Source organism: Diadema setosum, chromosome 18, assembly GCF_964275005.1.
Source record: "Diadema setosum chromosome 18, eeDiaSeto1, whole genome shotgun sequence".
Taxonomy (NCBI): Eukaryota; Metazoa; Echinodermata; class Echinoidea; order Diadematoida; family Diadematidae; genus Diadema; species Diadema setosum.
The window spans coordinates 26,258,274-26,275,632 of NC_092702.1; the positions used below are offsets into that span (position 1 = coordinate 26,258,274).

General features: G+C 38.7%; 1 protein-coding gene across 1 annotated transcript; it reads left to right on the forward strand.

Annotated features, from left to right (window-relative positions):
• Positions 1-4,134: 4,134 nt before the first annotated feature.
• LOC140241512 (ciliary-associated calcium-binding coiled-coil protein 1-like) lies at positions 4,135-16,566 on the forward strand. The gene is made up of 8 exons (XM_072321245.1): positions 4,135-4,270; positions 6,603-6,712; positions 8,081-8,250; positions 8,736-8,877; positions 11,417-11,489; positions 12,068-12,260; positions 12,736-12,839; positions 13,699-16,566. The coding sequence occupies exons 1-8, from the start codon at positions 4,169-4,171 to the stop codon at positions 13,780-13,782; spliced, it is 978 nt and encodes a 325-aa protein (XP_072177346.1). The 5' UTR covers positions 4,135-4,168; the 3' UTR covers positions 13,783-16,566.
• Positions 16,567-17,359: the final 793 nt, after the last annotated feature.

Here is a 17,359-nt window from a genome sequence, read left to right on the forward strand (position 1 = left end):
CCTCCCCCTATACCCCCTCCTTCTCCCCCTTTCTGTATTTATTGTATACTTTATGTCTAATATTATGTGCATATTTGTTCAACACAATGAAGACATACACCAATATCTATGCATGTACACGTATGTATGTATATACATATAGGCTATTTCAAGTGACCGTATTTTGCAGCTGCTTTCAGAATGTGGTTATGTGCAAAGGGAAAGAGAGGATGGTAAAGAAAATGTTGAGTGATCCCCCCCCCCCCCTCCTTCACTTCTGAAAAGATGTATTTGGAAGATGCTATAATATAGCATAATGCATTATTCATAGTACATGTGTTTTTGGTATTAATCCGTTTAGTTATTGACACCAACTCTTTCGATAAGCATGACCTCGGGCCGAGCCATAACTGCCTATATTTACGTCATCACCATTTGACTGCCTGTCATTTATTCACACTTGTCAAAGTCAATTCCAGTTTTATACAAGTTCACAAAAAGTATCAATATCTAAGGAAATATAAGGAAATATACGCGATTAATCACGAAGCGAAAAATTGGTGACTTAATCCTCTGATTGGACCTATGAACTTTACCTGAGACAAATTATAGTACTGCTGAAAACACACTCAAAGAAAATGAAGCTCAGACCTAATTATCTCACAACTCAAAACACGTGCTTTAGAGAGGGCGAAATGTAAATTGTTCATAAGTTAATGATAAAATAACTTAACAGAAGGAAGTTGTTTGACAATACAATTTCTGTAGGCAAAAAGTGTAAAGACATATAATCTGCCTAGTAAAATGTACGATATTGACAACGGAAATTGCAAAGTGGAGCACCTCGGAACAGATATGAATTATGCTGACGTCCTGACACAATGCACAAGAGATGTGCCAGGGATTGATTCGTGAGCAACTTAGGCCATTTATCGGATTTAATGTGACAGAATATACATTGTAGCACATTAAGCACTATGATACGTCACACGTCTGTCGGAGTTCGGGCTGTGTGACCAAGCGCGCCGGAACACTTCTGGTTTTGGGGGGGCAAAATCTCAGCGGGGGCACATTGTGACGATGTGAGATCCTCGGCGCGGGAGCGAAGCGAGTGAGCGGGGGGGGGGGGTGGGGTGGGGGTGGAAAGGGGGATACCCCCCCCCCCCCACACACACACACACACACACACACTGTAGGGAGCTTTTGTAAAACAGGGTACAAAAGTCGTGTTTATAGACCATTTAAAAGCAAATTTCTAGGGAATTAAACATAGTGAAATATAATCAGTGCGAAGGACTATGATTATTACATACGGGAGTACATAATAATGTGATGATGTGACATCCTCGGCGAGGGAGCGAAGCGACCGAGCGGGGGGAGGGTGTGGGAGGGGGGATACCCCCTCCCACGGTAGGGACTTTTTGTAAAAACAGAGTATAAAAGTCGCGTTTATAGAGAATTTAAAGCAAATTTCTAGGGAATTAACATATTGAAAAATCAGTTTGAAGGACTATGATCATAACATACGGAAGTACATTAATAATGTGATGGTACGAGATCCTTGGCGAGGGAGCGAAGCGAGCGAGCGGGGGGGGGGAGGGTGTGGGGGGATACCCCCTCCCACAGTAGGGACTTTTTGTAAAAACAGAGTATAAAAGTCGCGTTTATAGAACATTCAAAAGCAAATTTCTAGGGAATTAACATATTGAAAAAAATCAGTTGGAAGGACCATGATCTTAACATACGGGGGTATATTATGTGATGGTGTGAGATCCTCGTCGAGGGAGTGAAGCGACCGAGCGGGGGAGGGTGTGGGAGGGGGATACCCCCTCCGACGGTAGGGACTTTTTGTAAAAACAGACTATAAAAGTCGCTTTTATAGAGCATTTTAAATTAAATTTCTGAGTAAAAGAATAGTAAAAGTAATCACTGCGAAGGACTATGATAATAACTTATGAAAACTTTTCATTTTACTATAAGTACGGGCAGAACGAGCGAGCCACTTTCACTTTGCAATTTATCTGAAATGTATTCATTAAAAGCTTAAACGTGATCGCATCGTTCGAACAATAAAACATATTCTTATACTGCTATAAAGCAAAGAAGAAAATGAAAAATGTAAGGTTTACTAAAGGTATGTTTCAGCGGGCACACTCAAGGACACGAGGCTACCATCTATACACTAAATTTACTCATAAGTTACTATTAGTGTATAGATACAATAATGTATGTTGTTAGTGTATTATAATTTTCGCCCCGTAAGGGGCGAAATTTTTTTTTGCATTTTCAGTTATGAAATTACAACATTTAGACAAGAAATATGCCTTTATTGTTCATTTTGGTCTTTAAATCAGTGATTAATTATTTGTTACAGGGGGCACTTTGGGGGGGCAAAAACTCGTTTTGCCCCCCCAACATTTTGTTTGGGGGGGGGGGCAAGTGCCACCCCTGCCCCCCCCCCCCCCCCCCCCCCGCTTCCGGCGCCCTTGTGTGTGACAGTTACAAGCACTCGAAGGGTGCGTGCGTTTGCTCAATCGATTTACAACTACTTGACATGTTTTTCGATGCCTGCAATCAATATTTGAAGAACGTCTGTCTACTTTTCCCTGCGAAAATATTCTCTTTCGAACATAGTCCCTTTATATTACTTCTCTTGTTTTTCTTTTCTTTTTTGTTTCTTATTTTTCAGGATAGCAACGCAAAATATCGGCGTGGTTCTGTCGCCTCCACATCATCAGAAGAACTAAATTCACTTGTAAGTTTTTTTTTTTTGAAGAAACAAGCTGATAATTAATATCCATTATTTGTTTCTCAACAAAAGTAACATTGCGCGCAATTCGTAAGAACCAATATATTATTTAACATTACTAGTTTATCAACATGTTGATATTGAGTCTTAAAAGACTGTTTTTAAGGAAGATAATGGAATGACAGAAATCAAGACACCGGGTATAGTATAATTTTATGATTTGGGTCACACAACATTAATCAGTTTAGTGATGACACTGCTGATGTTTTATGTTGTTTACATAGTTTTAGGTAACAGTGTCAGGATACTAGTAATCTACTCTAGCCACTAACACCATAACAGACTGTTGTTGTTTTTTTTTTCCTCTTTTAGCTTTTAATTTTGCATATTGCAAGACTCATTTTGCCCAATAAACCATACCCAAATGATAATGATTAATTATCATATCGTACGTGCATAGTAATTGTGTCTCAGTGACTAACAGATTTGTTTACTGTCACTTAAGATATAGGCATCATAAATATTTAGGGACAAGGTTATCTCAATGGATGAAGTGTATAACGCTGAAGAAAAAAAAAAACGTTATCGAGAAATATATCGCACTATAGTGAATTGAATGATTACTTACTCAGCAATGTGGTGAATTTACTAAACATAAAAGCTTCCTTTGCTCGCATTCTTGAACTTGCTTTCTTTGCATTGTTTGATCACCCAATTATGAAGAACATACTTTCCTTGCATGCGTAACTCGGTAATATTCTTTTCTCCATGTTTGCTCACACCGACAAGCTTTCCCTCAAACTGCAACGGAAGAAGGTGAGACTAATTTTAAATCGCTTTCCTCTCGACTATGTATCTTCGCGCTGTTAGTCTGTGTGCATGTCTCTTCTCCCCCCCCCCCCCTTTCTTTTATTCAATGCAATCGATACAATAAAGGCTCAATGAAGCTCTTTATTTTTTTTATTTCGTGTCCACAGCAAAGCCTGTTTTCTTCATTAAATACTTTTCATTTTTTTCTTTATTGTACGCATTCATTTCTTGATTAGTTTTTATCTATCTATTTAATTGCCAGTAACAACACAAGCCAATTAAAGTCACAAAGAAAACAAATTACTGTACTAGTAATGCTCAACGCCGACCTTCTTTGAAAGTGACGGGTTCAGCTCATTGAAGGTATTTAACTCACCAGAAAGAAGAAGATTATACACACGCTCCTCACTGACTGAAAATAGCATGCAATCGAAGGTATCACTATATAATCTATCTCAAGAAGAGCGCTATTATAGCGCTCTTCTTGAGATACAGTATTATAATGATATACTAAGTACCTTCGATTGCATACACTGATTGCGAGAGAGTGAGTCGATGTGGATCTCTGTATAGAGCGCCATCTTTAGCTAGGAAATATATAATTCACTGTGACGCTGGTGCTTAGCAACTATGGCGTCGAAAAAAGGAAAAGGAAAAACGTCTCAAATTTCCATTCAGCCAACTGGTAAAGGGCCAGAAGCATACAAAGATGTCAACTGGAAAACAATGACTGTAAGAAATTGAAAAGTTATTTTATACTTTTGATATCAAACAATGTCACATTGCTTTTGACAAGCGGCTAGCGCCGAGAGTTGTACGCGTAGTCCCATACCTTTTATTTAGTGTATGTTTTGTTATAGTCCGACGATTATGAAACAAGAACTGTGAAGTGAAGAAGAGACCGGAAAAATTAGATTAGACTAGATGTCTAGACCGACTTCTTCATCACGTAGGCCCACTTTTGTGGTAGGTGTCGGACGATTCCTTTCCAACATTTCAAACATTTGTAAAATGTAGACTAGTTCTACCGGCGCGGTTGCGGGTGGGTGTCTTGCTAAAAACTTAAAAATGCTTAACGTTTACGTTAGTGTGGCAAGCATTAGACACCTAACCGCAGCAGCGACCCCAATACGTACCGTATAGACACCATGCAATCGAACGGCGACTGGTGTGCTAATTTTCATTACAGCTAGATAATGGTGATGGTATTATGACACGCCATCAAGCATTGTGGCATGGCTTCCTTGTGTAGGAGATGGGGGGTTGGGTGTCTGGACACTTGCACTTAAAGGGGCATAGAAGTCTAGTCCCGGTACTCAGTGTAGATGGCGCTGTTGATGATACTGCCGATCATCGTTAGTATTGATACGAAGATTACCGAAGTTGAGCTGTCATCAAGAGTAAAGTGCGTAGGTGTTGCTAAGTAACATTGACTTTGTTGTCTTCTTTGCGCATCGCGCAGTCTGTAGTAATGCCAGGGTGCGTGCATATGTGCTTGTTATTGTGACATCACAAAAGAAGTTTGCTAAAGCTGTCATCCCCCTCAGCCGATTCATGAGCCGAACTGTGATCGGACCACTGACTACACTGAATCGGACGTCTTCGGACTTGGGAAAGTGGGCCAAAGCGTAAGCGCCAAAGAGAAGTCGATAGCGTAGGTCTCTATAGGAAACTTGCGCCGTGCGCCCGTGTACGCATTTGACTAAAACACCGGGACCATGCACCTTTAGACTCTCGCGTACTGACTTGTTTATTTTACTTTGAATAAGCATTTAACACACAGCTCCTCACTGACAAACAACTGTTTACGTAGGCGCATAATGTCAAACCAGACGCACTTTACACGGTACGCGTCCGGTCCCAGAACCTGTCCAGACACCCAATAACTGGGTATACCCCCCCCCCATATTATACTGCACCACTTCAGGGTGACTTGCCAATGTGTGTGAAACTGTGAGTGTAAGTGTGAGTGCATGCATCCTCTGCGTGTAAGCTAGTACGGTAAGGGTATACCGGGTACGGTAGAGTAGTGCAGCAGAGTGATTTGAAAAAAAAAATAAATAAAGAATTAGGGGGGGGGGGCACAATAAGTCTTTCCAGCACTGTAATCATGCCTTTAGCCTTGAACCTTGAAGTATTAATCCCTTTCAGCAGCTCCCTGTAACTATCCTGGGATGAAAAAAAAAAATGAAACAAATGACTCTAAAGTGATAATCAGTTTTAAATTAAGTGTTTTTTAAACATGAAGTGGCACATTGTCACCATTGGTGTAGAATACACATGAATGTATGTAGACTTCTACTTTGTGTTGTATACCCTTGTAGATATCATGAGTGATATAAATGGGAGGATTTTTTTGTTTGTTTTTAATCATCATCTTTCAAATATCTGTTCTTGATAGAAAATACATAGATAGATAGATAGATACATTTATTGAAAGAAGTGATAAACAGTTATTGTATGTAATGTATAGAATTGTAAATAGGACCATGCCACAAATTATATGTAATTTATTTCCATTTAAAGCAGACTACTTATATACTGAGAAAAGGAATAATGAAACTAGATGTACCACACCCGAGAACTAATTTCAAGAAACGTAGTGTAACATATAGAGACGCTAAACTATGGAATAATTTATCAGATGATGTAGAGCAAAGTGTATCCCTTTCTATAATTAAAAATAAGGTAGATAAATACGTAGTAATTGCTTGCATTGAACTGTAACATTGTGCATCAATCATTTTCTTTTGCTTTTTTTTTTCAGTATCTTAATTCCCATTTTCTCTATGTAATATGCATGATTTTGTATGTTTTGCTTTTGTGTGTTTGCTTGTTTTTTGTTTTTGTTTTTTACGTTTCCTATACAATGTATAAAATGTTGTATTTTGTAATTGTATGGTTTTTACTTCACGGACTCACCGAAGAACAGCCATTGGCTGAAGTGAGTGACCCGGGGTGAAATGAAATAAACTCAACTCAACTCAACTCAACCCTCTTACAATGGGTTTTTGTTTTCATCGGTACAAAGTAGTAATCACTGTACTTTCCCTTCCCTGTGTAGGATGATGAGGCCAAAGCTGTGGAAAAGGATGACTCGTTGGCATGGAAAGTTCTGACAAATACACAGGTTCAGGATCTGATGGGCTTGCCAAATGTTGAAGAAGTTGAGAAGTAAGTACATTTCTTATAATGTTCGCTTGTATAGACCAGCTCTTAGCCCCTTTCCATGCATTGTGAATATGCATAAGGTACTTTTTTTTTTTTCATTGTAAATTCTGCTGATTTTTAAATCATTGACAATTATTCAAATCTTCAGTGCTGCCTGTATTACTATAAAAGTGGAAATTTTTGCGGTGTTGAAATTTTCATGCATTTCGCGCAACCAGAAACGAGTGCAAAAATAAAAGCACACAAATATTTTTGCTTGCCATATATGTTCCTGTACTTGGTGTCTTGATTCTGTGGAATTAAAAACATGCAAAACTCTTCTTACCCGGCTAAGCAGGAAAAATTAGTCATGCGAAAACAAGTACTTTTCAGTACTTCATTCTTTTTTTTTTTCTTTTCTTTGTTGTTGTTTGTTTGTTTGTTTGTTTGTTTGTTTGTTTGTTTGAATTTTTACTTGAGCCTTGTAGGAGCCTAAATATGTGATGCCAAAGCTGTACTAATATTGTAGATTCAGACTAGGCATAATATTACTGTTTCCTTTGATGCAATTTTTACATGTAAAAACCAGTCACTGAGGAAGGAAAATGTCATCCTTTACTTATATCTAGATGCAAAGGAAAATATTGTGTGTGTGATTAAGCAACGTCAAGTGCTTGTTTGAATACATGTAACTCTCTCATCACAATGAATTCTATTTACTGTGAAAGCAGCTTTTATGATTTGGTATATGAAATTAATTTTAATACAGAGACAGCCATGATAAAGTTTTGATTTGCCTCTTGTATCTCATTGAGCACTTATTTAAAATGTCATTTTTGCAGTTGCACGTACTGTATATTTGCTTTTCAGTGTCTTAAACACATACATGTAGTATTTAGACGAAACCAACAAAGTCCTTGTACTTGACCACATTTAGGATTTTCTTGTATCATGGCTACTACTAAAACACTGATCAATTCAGTGCTTATTTACGTCGATGTAGGGCAATTTGTCAATCAGTTGCAATGAAAACATCTCGACGGAAGAATTTGTTGAATTTGAATAACAAAGCAGTACCCGCTGCATGCTATAAGGATTAGAACCAACACTTGCTGTCGGGCGAAAGCTCGGTGGTCTAGTGGAGATGACGCCTGTCCGGTGATCAGGAGGTCGTAGGTTCGAATCCTGCTCGAGTATGTACGCCCATGATTTTTTATCATGGCTACTACTAAAACACTGATCAATTCAGTGCTTATTTACGTCGATGTAGGGCAATTTGTCAATCAGTTGCAAAGATAAAAAGCCGTTGGAAGATTACTTCTGAGCCAAATGTGATTCATGATATTCATTATACATCTCATCTATAAATTTTGCTTGTTTTTACAATACTAGAAAAATTGCCCAAATCCTTCAGCTGACCAACTATGCCATTGACCTCAAGGAAGCCACCCTCCTCGACTACTATGTGTCAGCCTTCTGGTGGGCCAAGGAAGAGGGTTTTGATGCACAACAAACATCAGGCTTCTTCACAGTGGTTCACACACTCATGTCAAATGTCAAAGGTCAGAATTGTAGTGTCGTCGTTCATTCAACCTTATAATGGTTGTATAGCAGTATGAATGCAGTTTCACACTAGTTCTACTGTATAGTTTTCATTTGCTTTGGAGTTTTGCTATACTGTCCTGGAATTGAGCATCAGAATTGAAACCATCATGTAAGATTCATGTGTGATACCAATGTAGTTGTTACTCATTTAGCAAGCCTCAAATTACTCTCAACTTCAGAATATTCTGTAAACTTATACTGTCCTATAAACTTACCAAGAACATGTTAGTGCAGTTGCAATGAATGCAAGAAATAAAGTTTATTCTTATCTTAATAAGATAAGATATCTTTGTAATCTAGCAAAGATGAAAATGATTTTATTGCTGGCATGCAAGAAATGCAAGTGATTGCTGAGTATATCTGAAGTGATTATAGAGATTCCTTTGGTGGCTGCATGCAGACCAATGTATCATTTTCACTTACCCTTTGCCACTTTGGACAGACAACCTGTCAGCATCACAGAACTTGGAAGCATTCCGGAACATGCTGGTTGGGATTGGCACAGAGTCCAGCGAGACCAATGGGGGACTGGACTTCCTGAACGTCAAACAGGCCAAGCTCATTGGGGACTACCTGGAGAGCACGTAAGGCTAAACTAAATCACTCTTTGACATGACAATAAGAAGAGGACTACATGCTTGTTTGCTTGTTTAATCTTTTTTTTTTTTTGGGTAAAGTTTGAGGTATAAGGACTCATAGGCCCGTATTCTGCTAAAAACTTAGACCCGAGTTTAAACCCACGCCTGGGTCTAAAGTGGGTTTTTGAGGTTTAAACCTGGGTTTAAACCACCAGTTTAGACCCAGGTTTAAACCCAGGTTTAATTGGTATTCTGCTAAGTCCAGCTGTGGTCTAAATAGGGTTTAAATTAAACCTACCCAGGATGAGGTTTATTTCGAGTTTAAATCGAGTCTATGTATTAGTATTACAATGACTGGTAAAGGTACCAGCACACAGATCAATGCCAATGGCACAAAACGAGTGGCTGGCTGGATACAGCAGCATAAGCAGCTGCCTGCAGCTAGCTTGCCGGCCACACGCGTGTACACACGAGATACGCCTAAAAGACTACTTTTTTTTTTAACGTACTAAATCTAGAAAAAGTACTTGTACACTTAGAAGAGACTCGAGATCTTAAAGGGATGGTACAGTATTGGTGGAGATGAGAATTGGGCTTTCAACTTTTTGCGAGATACCAAGAAAATACTTATGATATAGTACAGAACATACCATTTTAAGAGGAATTCAAAGTTTATTTGATGAAAATCGGGTTTGGAATTACTGAAACATCCAAAAACAAAGTAAAACAAAACGATCGTAATAAAGTGTGGGTCCCACACTTTATAAGAATTGCTCTTTTTTGGATATCTCAGCCATTTCAAAACCAATTTTCATCAAATAAATGTTGAATTCCTCATAGAATTACATGCTCTTTCATATTTCATGGGAGGTTTCTCATTATCTCACCAAAAAATGTTAAAAACTTGATATTAGGTCTGAACCAAAACTGTTTGATCCCTTTAATGTTAGAAATACTAGTCCTAGTACTCCCTGTACTAATAAGTATACGTTAGTCTAGACTTTACGATGAAAATAACCTGAAGACTAGACCAAGAACTCAATGTAGGACTAGAGGGTAGAGCCCGAGGTCGATTTGACATAAATAGACTAGATCGAGAACCTAGATCGTAGGACTAATGTTAGGACTAGGAGTAGAGTCCTACTAACGTTAGTAGAACCTATTCGAATAGCTAGAGTACATTATTGTAACGTTAGGACTAACGTTAGATCTATTAAAAGTTAGGTTAGTGTGGTACGGTAGGTAAAATCTAACGTTACTTCTAATAATAATATCGAGACAGGGTTGATATAGGCCTAGATCTATTTCTAAATTTTAGAATGGTTTCCATTTTTATAAACTGACAATCTTAAGAGAAAAGCTTTTATTCAATTTCCTACCTCAAAGTCCTGGTTTGATCAATCGCCAATCCATTCCGAACTCACGATTCAATCGTCATAAAAAGCCATGTCCCATCCAGCGCACACAGCAACCGTGCCGCCGGCCGGCGCGGCGCGATGGCTCTGCTGGTACTGAGCATTCAAAGCCAGCTAGCCAGGAATATAATAGCGCTACGCTATACGCTTATCATGTATCCTGTGATGTGCGTCGCACACGTACACAAACTGTACAGTAATGTACAGTGCTTCACGAGTCGTCGCAAGCAAAAATACAGCATGCCCTTATTCGACATAAATACCCGTAAAAACTATTCAAAATCCTAGAAATTCACGCTCATGTGGCTGATACACTGCCAATAATAAATTTAAGTGGATTTGTGGAGAGAAAAGTACTCAGAGAGGGAGAATTTCTTCTTCCATAGAGGGCACCATGGTGGCTTGACCAAAGACTATTTCGGGTTTAATTTAAACCCGAAATAGACTTGGGTTTAACTAAACCTCGCTAGCAGAATACAAAATTAAACCTCGGGTCTAGCTAAACCACAGGTGAGTCTAAAATGGGTTTAAACCTTGGTCTACAGTAGAATACGGGCCATACTCTTGCAATAAAAACAACAAAACAGCATTAAACAAAAGATATGATTCAAACATGCACATTGATTTAAAAAAAAAGGGTTATTGTAAAGAATGGAGGTTTAATTCCATGTATTTTAATAGAAGGCATTGCATGTATACTCAAAACTGACTTGTGTTACTTTGTCAAGCTGCTTTTCACTTCCTCCCCCACCCCCCGTAAGTAATTTACCAATGTATTTGTAGCACTGTAGTTTGTTTGTTTGTTTGTTTGTTTGTTTGTTTGTTTGGGGTTTTTTTAAGCCTCATGAAAGTTTTTCTACAACAGCTCACTTTAGGTTATGGCAAATCAAAAAGGAAAAATGAAATCACATGATCATCCCAGATACCATAGCTGAGTATGTATCACATGTCATCGCAAAATATTGTCCAACCATTGAAAAACATGTTTGTGTGCTCATAGAATGTCAGGAAACACAGAAGAGAATCTATCCATTGCGTGTCTTGTCTGATGAAACACGTTATGCATCGTCACATCTCTGTAACAAGCCAGTGATCGTGACATCATCATTTCTCTTTTTCTCATCTCCCAGGCTCTTTCAACACTACTCCCTCTATTACTTCCTCCATCATGTGGAGAGGGAAGAGCAGATTGTGTGCACAGATGTAAGTCAATGTACAGTCAACCTTATTTAAGTTGACCTTGCATAAGTCGAATAATCAACTAAAAGTTGAAGGTCTTTTCAAGTCCTCTTTATATTCTTTTGTTTTTAATTCCTCATGAAATTTTCAATTTTCTCTAAGTTGAACCTATTTCTTTAGTCCAAAAAGATTCCACTTAGACGAGGTTGAATGTACTCTCATATCTGTCTAAATATCAAGAACATATTTCAGTGCAGATTTGTGCAACTACATGCTATATGCACCGTTTAACTGTTTGGAGACTATGTTACGCATACACGTTGATATGATTGTTGAGGGATAAAGGAAATACAATTATGTATCTTTATATTTCTTGGGCAGCTACTAGCCAGATTTTGATAGAGTACAGTATGGCAAAGTAGAATGTGCTCTAAAATTGTATGTATCAATCCAACTTTACTGTTTGCACTGTATGCTTACAGAAAGAGTTGTGCCGTTTGTATGTATGTCTGTGTCTCTATTCATATCTCTGCCTTTGTGTGTCTGTCTCCATCTCATTCTAAATCTTTGTATTCATCTTTCTCTCTCCCTCTCTCCCATAGCTGTGTGTTGAGGTACTCCCACCGGCCAGCATGCCCTATCCACCCCCGCTGGACGAGGGCTTGGAAGAAGCGGTCTTCATCAAGCACCTGGCCCCACCGGTGCCCACGGAGGAGGAAGAGAAGGAAACAGCCGGTGACAAGCCAGAGGAGACGGAACCACAGACAGGAGATGGTAGCGGGGACAGTGCCCAAGGTTTGCACTCTTCTCCATCTCAATCACTCAATCCTAGAGGATCGTGATGTTTGATTAAAGCAGGGCTCAATACCAAACTTTTTTTCTGGTGGCCCATTCAGGTCACTAAATCTTTAAATTTGAAATTTTGATGGTTCACAATAAAAGGAAACATAACAATCCATTTTTAATGTTAGTTGCCCAATCAGATGTATAAAAGCAACTCCTGTGAATCCACATTTCCTTCCATTGCAGTTTCTCCTTACCCAGGGCTGCACACTAACCCATTTTATCTACTGGTCCGACCTGTCTGTCGGACCAGTAAGTATCCAGTCTTTCCATTCTGTTTTGGTTCATTCCTGAAAAAGTTACTGGTTTGACAGTGATTTTTACTGGTCCTGGACCGTCGGTGCGGTGTGCGGTGTTGCCTTGCCATTCTGCTTGGAAGACGTAGTAGCATGACACAACCCTTGATTCCCCATCTCTCCACTCACAGAGAATGATGCGGACGTCACCAAGGATATCCTGGCGGGTGTGACAGTGGCAGAGGTCCAGGACGTCTTCGACAAAGTGGCCAAGGAAATGTTTGCTGGACTGCAGGTCAGTGGCTGGAAGCAAGTGTCTTCATAACTTGTCACAGGGAGACTTTAAATGCAAAAGCTTATAGTACATATCCACTTTTATCAGCTTCAGATATTTAAGATTGAAACTGCTGAAAAACAAGGAAAAAAATCATTGAAAATTTGATATACTGTAAAAGTGGAAATTTTTAGCAGTGTTAAAATTTTCGCGCATTTTGCGCAACCAGAAACTAGCGCGAAAATAAGGCATGCAAATATTTTTGCTTGCCATATGTTCCAGTTGTTGCTGTTTTGATTCTGCAGAATTAAAAACACACCAAACTCTTCTCACCCGGCTGAATGCAAAAAAATCTGTCACGCGAAAATATTAACTTTTACAGTATGTGATGATTTAGATGATATCTTCAAAAACATTTTATGGTATGTGATTAGTGCAGTATCATTGAAACAATTTCATTTTTCCTTATTTGATGATGTCCTAAAAAAAAAAAAATTAAAATCGGCATTAATCTGTTTTTGCATTCACACTCTTCATATTTTTCTACAAATGCAGTTAAAGTGATCTTGTGTTCTTTAAGTAAATTATCTATCACGCAATGCCTGTATTGATGTTTTCATTTAATTGATAACATTATGATATCTGGCCTTGGTGATGCCACACAGAAATACTTATCTGACGAGTTGCTCTTTATTGATGATGAGTTGCAAACCTTCCTCATTACTAATACATGAACAGACCAATAATGGTACAAATAATGTGATTTGGCATTTGTTTGGTGTGTTTCTTGAAACATTCAACTCTTGTTTTATTTTGTGTGTACCTTGGTATGTTGCATCATTACGTTCATTGCAAATCTCTGTTTGCGCTTCCACTCCAGGACGAGATTGCGCTGAAGCTGAGAGAACGGGAGGCTGACATCATCACCAGGATAAACAGGATACACAAGATAGCCGAGACATAGCAGACATCAGCTCATCACGCGATGAGTTTGCGACCCACACGCCCAACAAGCGCTGTCCGACTGTTGAACTTATTATGCAAAGTGATATGCAGTGTACTATCCTGCAAGATGGCTGCAGAAATTCCGTCCAGACTCGCACCATGCATCCAGCAGCCCTTGAATTTTCATCGAAGTTGACAGTTTTCTGTCACCATCCTGAACCGAAGAAGGAGATGGGTGTGTCTCTACATGTGCATTATATGTGGCTGCATCCATCTTCAGTGCTTCCCATTTCCTCGTAATTTGGCTACACATCATGCCACTCATGCCAATTAATCCGTTGAGGATGAGTGCCGAGCATACTCAGGCAAGTATCTGTGGGAAATGTGTGTTGGGGCAAACTCAGCCCATCCTCAACGGGTTAAGAGCTCAGAAGAGGTGAAATGGTGGTGCCATGGCACTTTTTATTGTTGGTTTCTTCATGTACCTCTTTTGGCATAATTACTCTATAAGCTGTTACATGTATTTTTGCAAGGGTTTAATTTTCGTGAATTCTGCTAATCACTGTTGGATCCCGAATTCAACCACATGCTAAAATGTCTCAGACTGATAAGCATTAGTGCATTTTGATAGCCAAGGTGTCAAAACCGCGAAAATGTCCTTGACCTCGTCATTCGCAAAAATATCTGTATGTGAAAATAACAGCTGCAGTAGGAGGCGGTATTGATAAATCTGGAAGAACACCATCAGCAATTACAGTGAATACACAAGAAAGAAGCGGAGTGAGGGAAGGGGCATAATATTTTGCATTTCTTAGACCGGACGTGATATATATTTATCCTAATCAGAAATAGCAAGCTGTACCAAAGACCAGCTATAGATGTCCATTGTTGTATCACTAGGCATGTACACTGAAACCAGAAAGTTGGTATATCTGTCACTGAAATGATAGTGGTGGCCAGTAGTGGCACTTTTCTATGTTGAAGGATTTTATCACCTTGCGTCCCTTCCAGCCATCAGGTTCATTTCTTTCGTAATTGCAATAGGAATATTAACCCTTTGAGGATGAGTCCCGAGTATTATCGGGCAGGTGTCTATGGGAAAAGCATGTTGTAGCAAAATCATCCCCTTCTCAACGGGTTACTGCCCTACAACTGGCACAAGACTTCAGAGATATCAGTCAAATGGCTCTTAAACTTGTAAGTTCAAGATCTAGGCCATGTGGCATAAAGGTATGATAATAAGTTTTGATAAAGCAACAACTTGCAGGCTTTCAGTAACCTCTGGTGGCAGAGTCTAATTGCCTCAAACATGTTCATTGTTAAACCTAATGAATGGATTACATTGTATTTATGCACTTTTGTCATAGAAATATTGTACAAGATGTACACATCTTTGAAACCTTCATGTATAGATATTTTATCAATGTACATACATGTACAATGTAGTTGCAGTTAAGATGGGCATCACCTTTGTTGGAATGTGGGTGTTGAAATTCACTGAATGAAAAGTTGGCATAATTTTGTTTCATTGAGTATTGACAATTTTTTTTTCTTTGCTGAAAATCTGTCACCCCGAAGTGCATTTTAATGAAGATGTAAGATGTACAATTATATGTAAATATTGCTTCTTAACCTAATTTCACGATTGACTATGTTCAATCACTGTATAGTCCACACAAGTCAAACTGAAAACAAACAAAAGAAGCTATATAATAGCCAGTGATTCTACATATACTGAAAGAGGGTATATTGTAAAGCCAGAAATTTTCGCATGCTTTTCAATTTCGCAAATTTTGTGAGAGCCAAGATTCGCCACATAATGTAAATTAAAATTTATGTGAATGTTCTTGTCTACACTATTTGCACAATGCCAGTGGCAATTGACAGAAATGTCATGCCGCGAAAAAGGCTGTCGGCTCCAATTTGCAAAAATTTTATGCTGCAAGTATTTCTGGTTTTACAGTATAACATAATGCAGTTATGCATGAACAGTTACGTATAAAATGTCTTCCTTGACATAAACATGGAATGCTCTGTATTTTGTTGATGCTTTGATAGAGAGGAGTGGGTGCCTGTTCAAGAAATTATTACTGATCCTTTGATTGTACAATAGATATATTGTAAATATGACAGAACTGAAAGTCAAAAGTGTCAGATAGAATCATATGTTTCTGCCCAAAATTTCCAATTCTTGATTTGAGGATGCAAACATTCTTGATACAGTGGACTCGCGTTATAACGAAGTCCTCGAAATCAGCAATTTTCTTTCGTCCTATCAAAATTTCGTTATACTGTAAAAGTGGAAATTTTCGCGGTGTTGAAATTTTCGCGCATTTCGCGCAACCAGAAACTAGCGCGAAAATAAAATCTCGTGAATATTTTTGCTTGCCATATGTTCCTGTGCGTGATGTCTAGATTCCGCGGAATTAAAAACACGCGAAACTCTTCTGACCCGGCCAAGAGCGAAAAATTAGTCGCGCGAAAATATCCACTTTTACAGTAACCGGACAAATAAACAATAAAAATACAGAGTGGATAATGTTGTGGCCTGAATTAAAAAAAAAACAACAAACTACTTGCAGGGCATTACCACTCTGAACATTCCAGTTGGCATTTAATAACTGGATCAAAATCTAATCAGCAGAATTGTAGAAATCCTAGTGAAAGTGGACCAAAAAAAGAATAGTTTCTAACTTTCACAGAATAATGATACATCTTGCAATAAAGTACTATTTAAATGGGAGGCTTGTGTGGCAATGTCATCAACTCGTCCGACTTTAAATACAATACATAATTAAAATAATTACATGTATGTACAAATTTCACTTATTTTCTCCATATCTCACAAATATTTCGAACTATCTTCATGGAACTTTAGTACATATGCATGTACTAACTGGCAGGGATCATCTAGGGAATTCAGGGGTCATGGGTCAAAGGTCATGTAGTCTCCCCAACTATTACAATGGGTGATTTCAAGTTCGGTGCTAGTGCCTAGTGCTATCTCAGCACTAGCACTCGTGATAAAACCAAACTTGAAATCAGTCGGGGTTGGGGGGTTGACCTCTAAATTATGACGTATTTCCAGTTGCTGGTGCTGGGTTGGTGTTGAATGTCGTCTGCTGAACCGCGCTCCGCTGTTAGTGTTGGCAATTTACATGCTTTTTTCCCATTGGCTAACACTAGCCCCTAGGGATTATCATCTTTGTCATTTCAAGTTTGGTGCTGGCGTTAGCGTTGCTGTGCTAGACTCACATTCATTTTTATTTTCCATAATAGACGACCGTTTTACGTGCAAAGTCTATGCTAATGCAATGGTTGCCCATGTAACGTACACGAACATTCTCGACATGGTTGCATAAATCTGAGCCTGGAAGCGAAATTAAGATCGTTGTGTTTTGGAAAATGGATGAAATTTGTGCCATTTTTAATCTGTCTTCCTCATTATGTGTCTGAAACTAAGCAGTCATGCCTACATCTTTTAATATTTGACTTTAACTATGGGTCATCTCTTTTTTGTCGCGCAATTCCAATGGACTCCACGGTGCTGCGATTCCAACACCTAGTACAGAAGATCGATAATTTTGATCGGCATC

Coding starts and splice junctions, on each gene's coding strand:
- LOC140241512 (XM_072321245.1), top strand. CDS start 4,169: ATGGCGTCGAAAAAAGGAAAAGGAAAAACGTCTCAAATTTCCATTCAG. Junction 8,878..11,416: donor GGGGACTACCTGGAGAGCAC/GTAAGGCTAAAC, acceptor CTCATCTCCCAG/GCTCTTTCAACACTACTCCC. Junction 12,840..13,698: donor AAATGTTTGCTGGACTGCAG/GTCAGTGGCTGG, acceptor CTTCCACTCCAG/GACGAGATTGCGCTGAAGCT.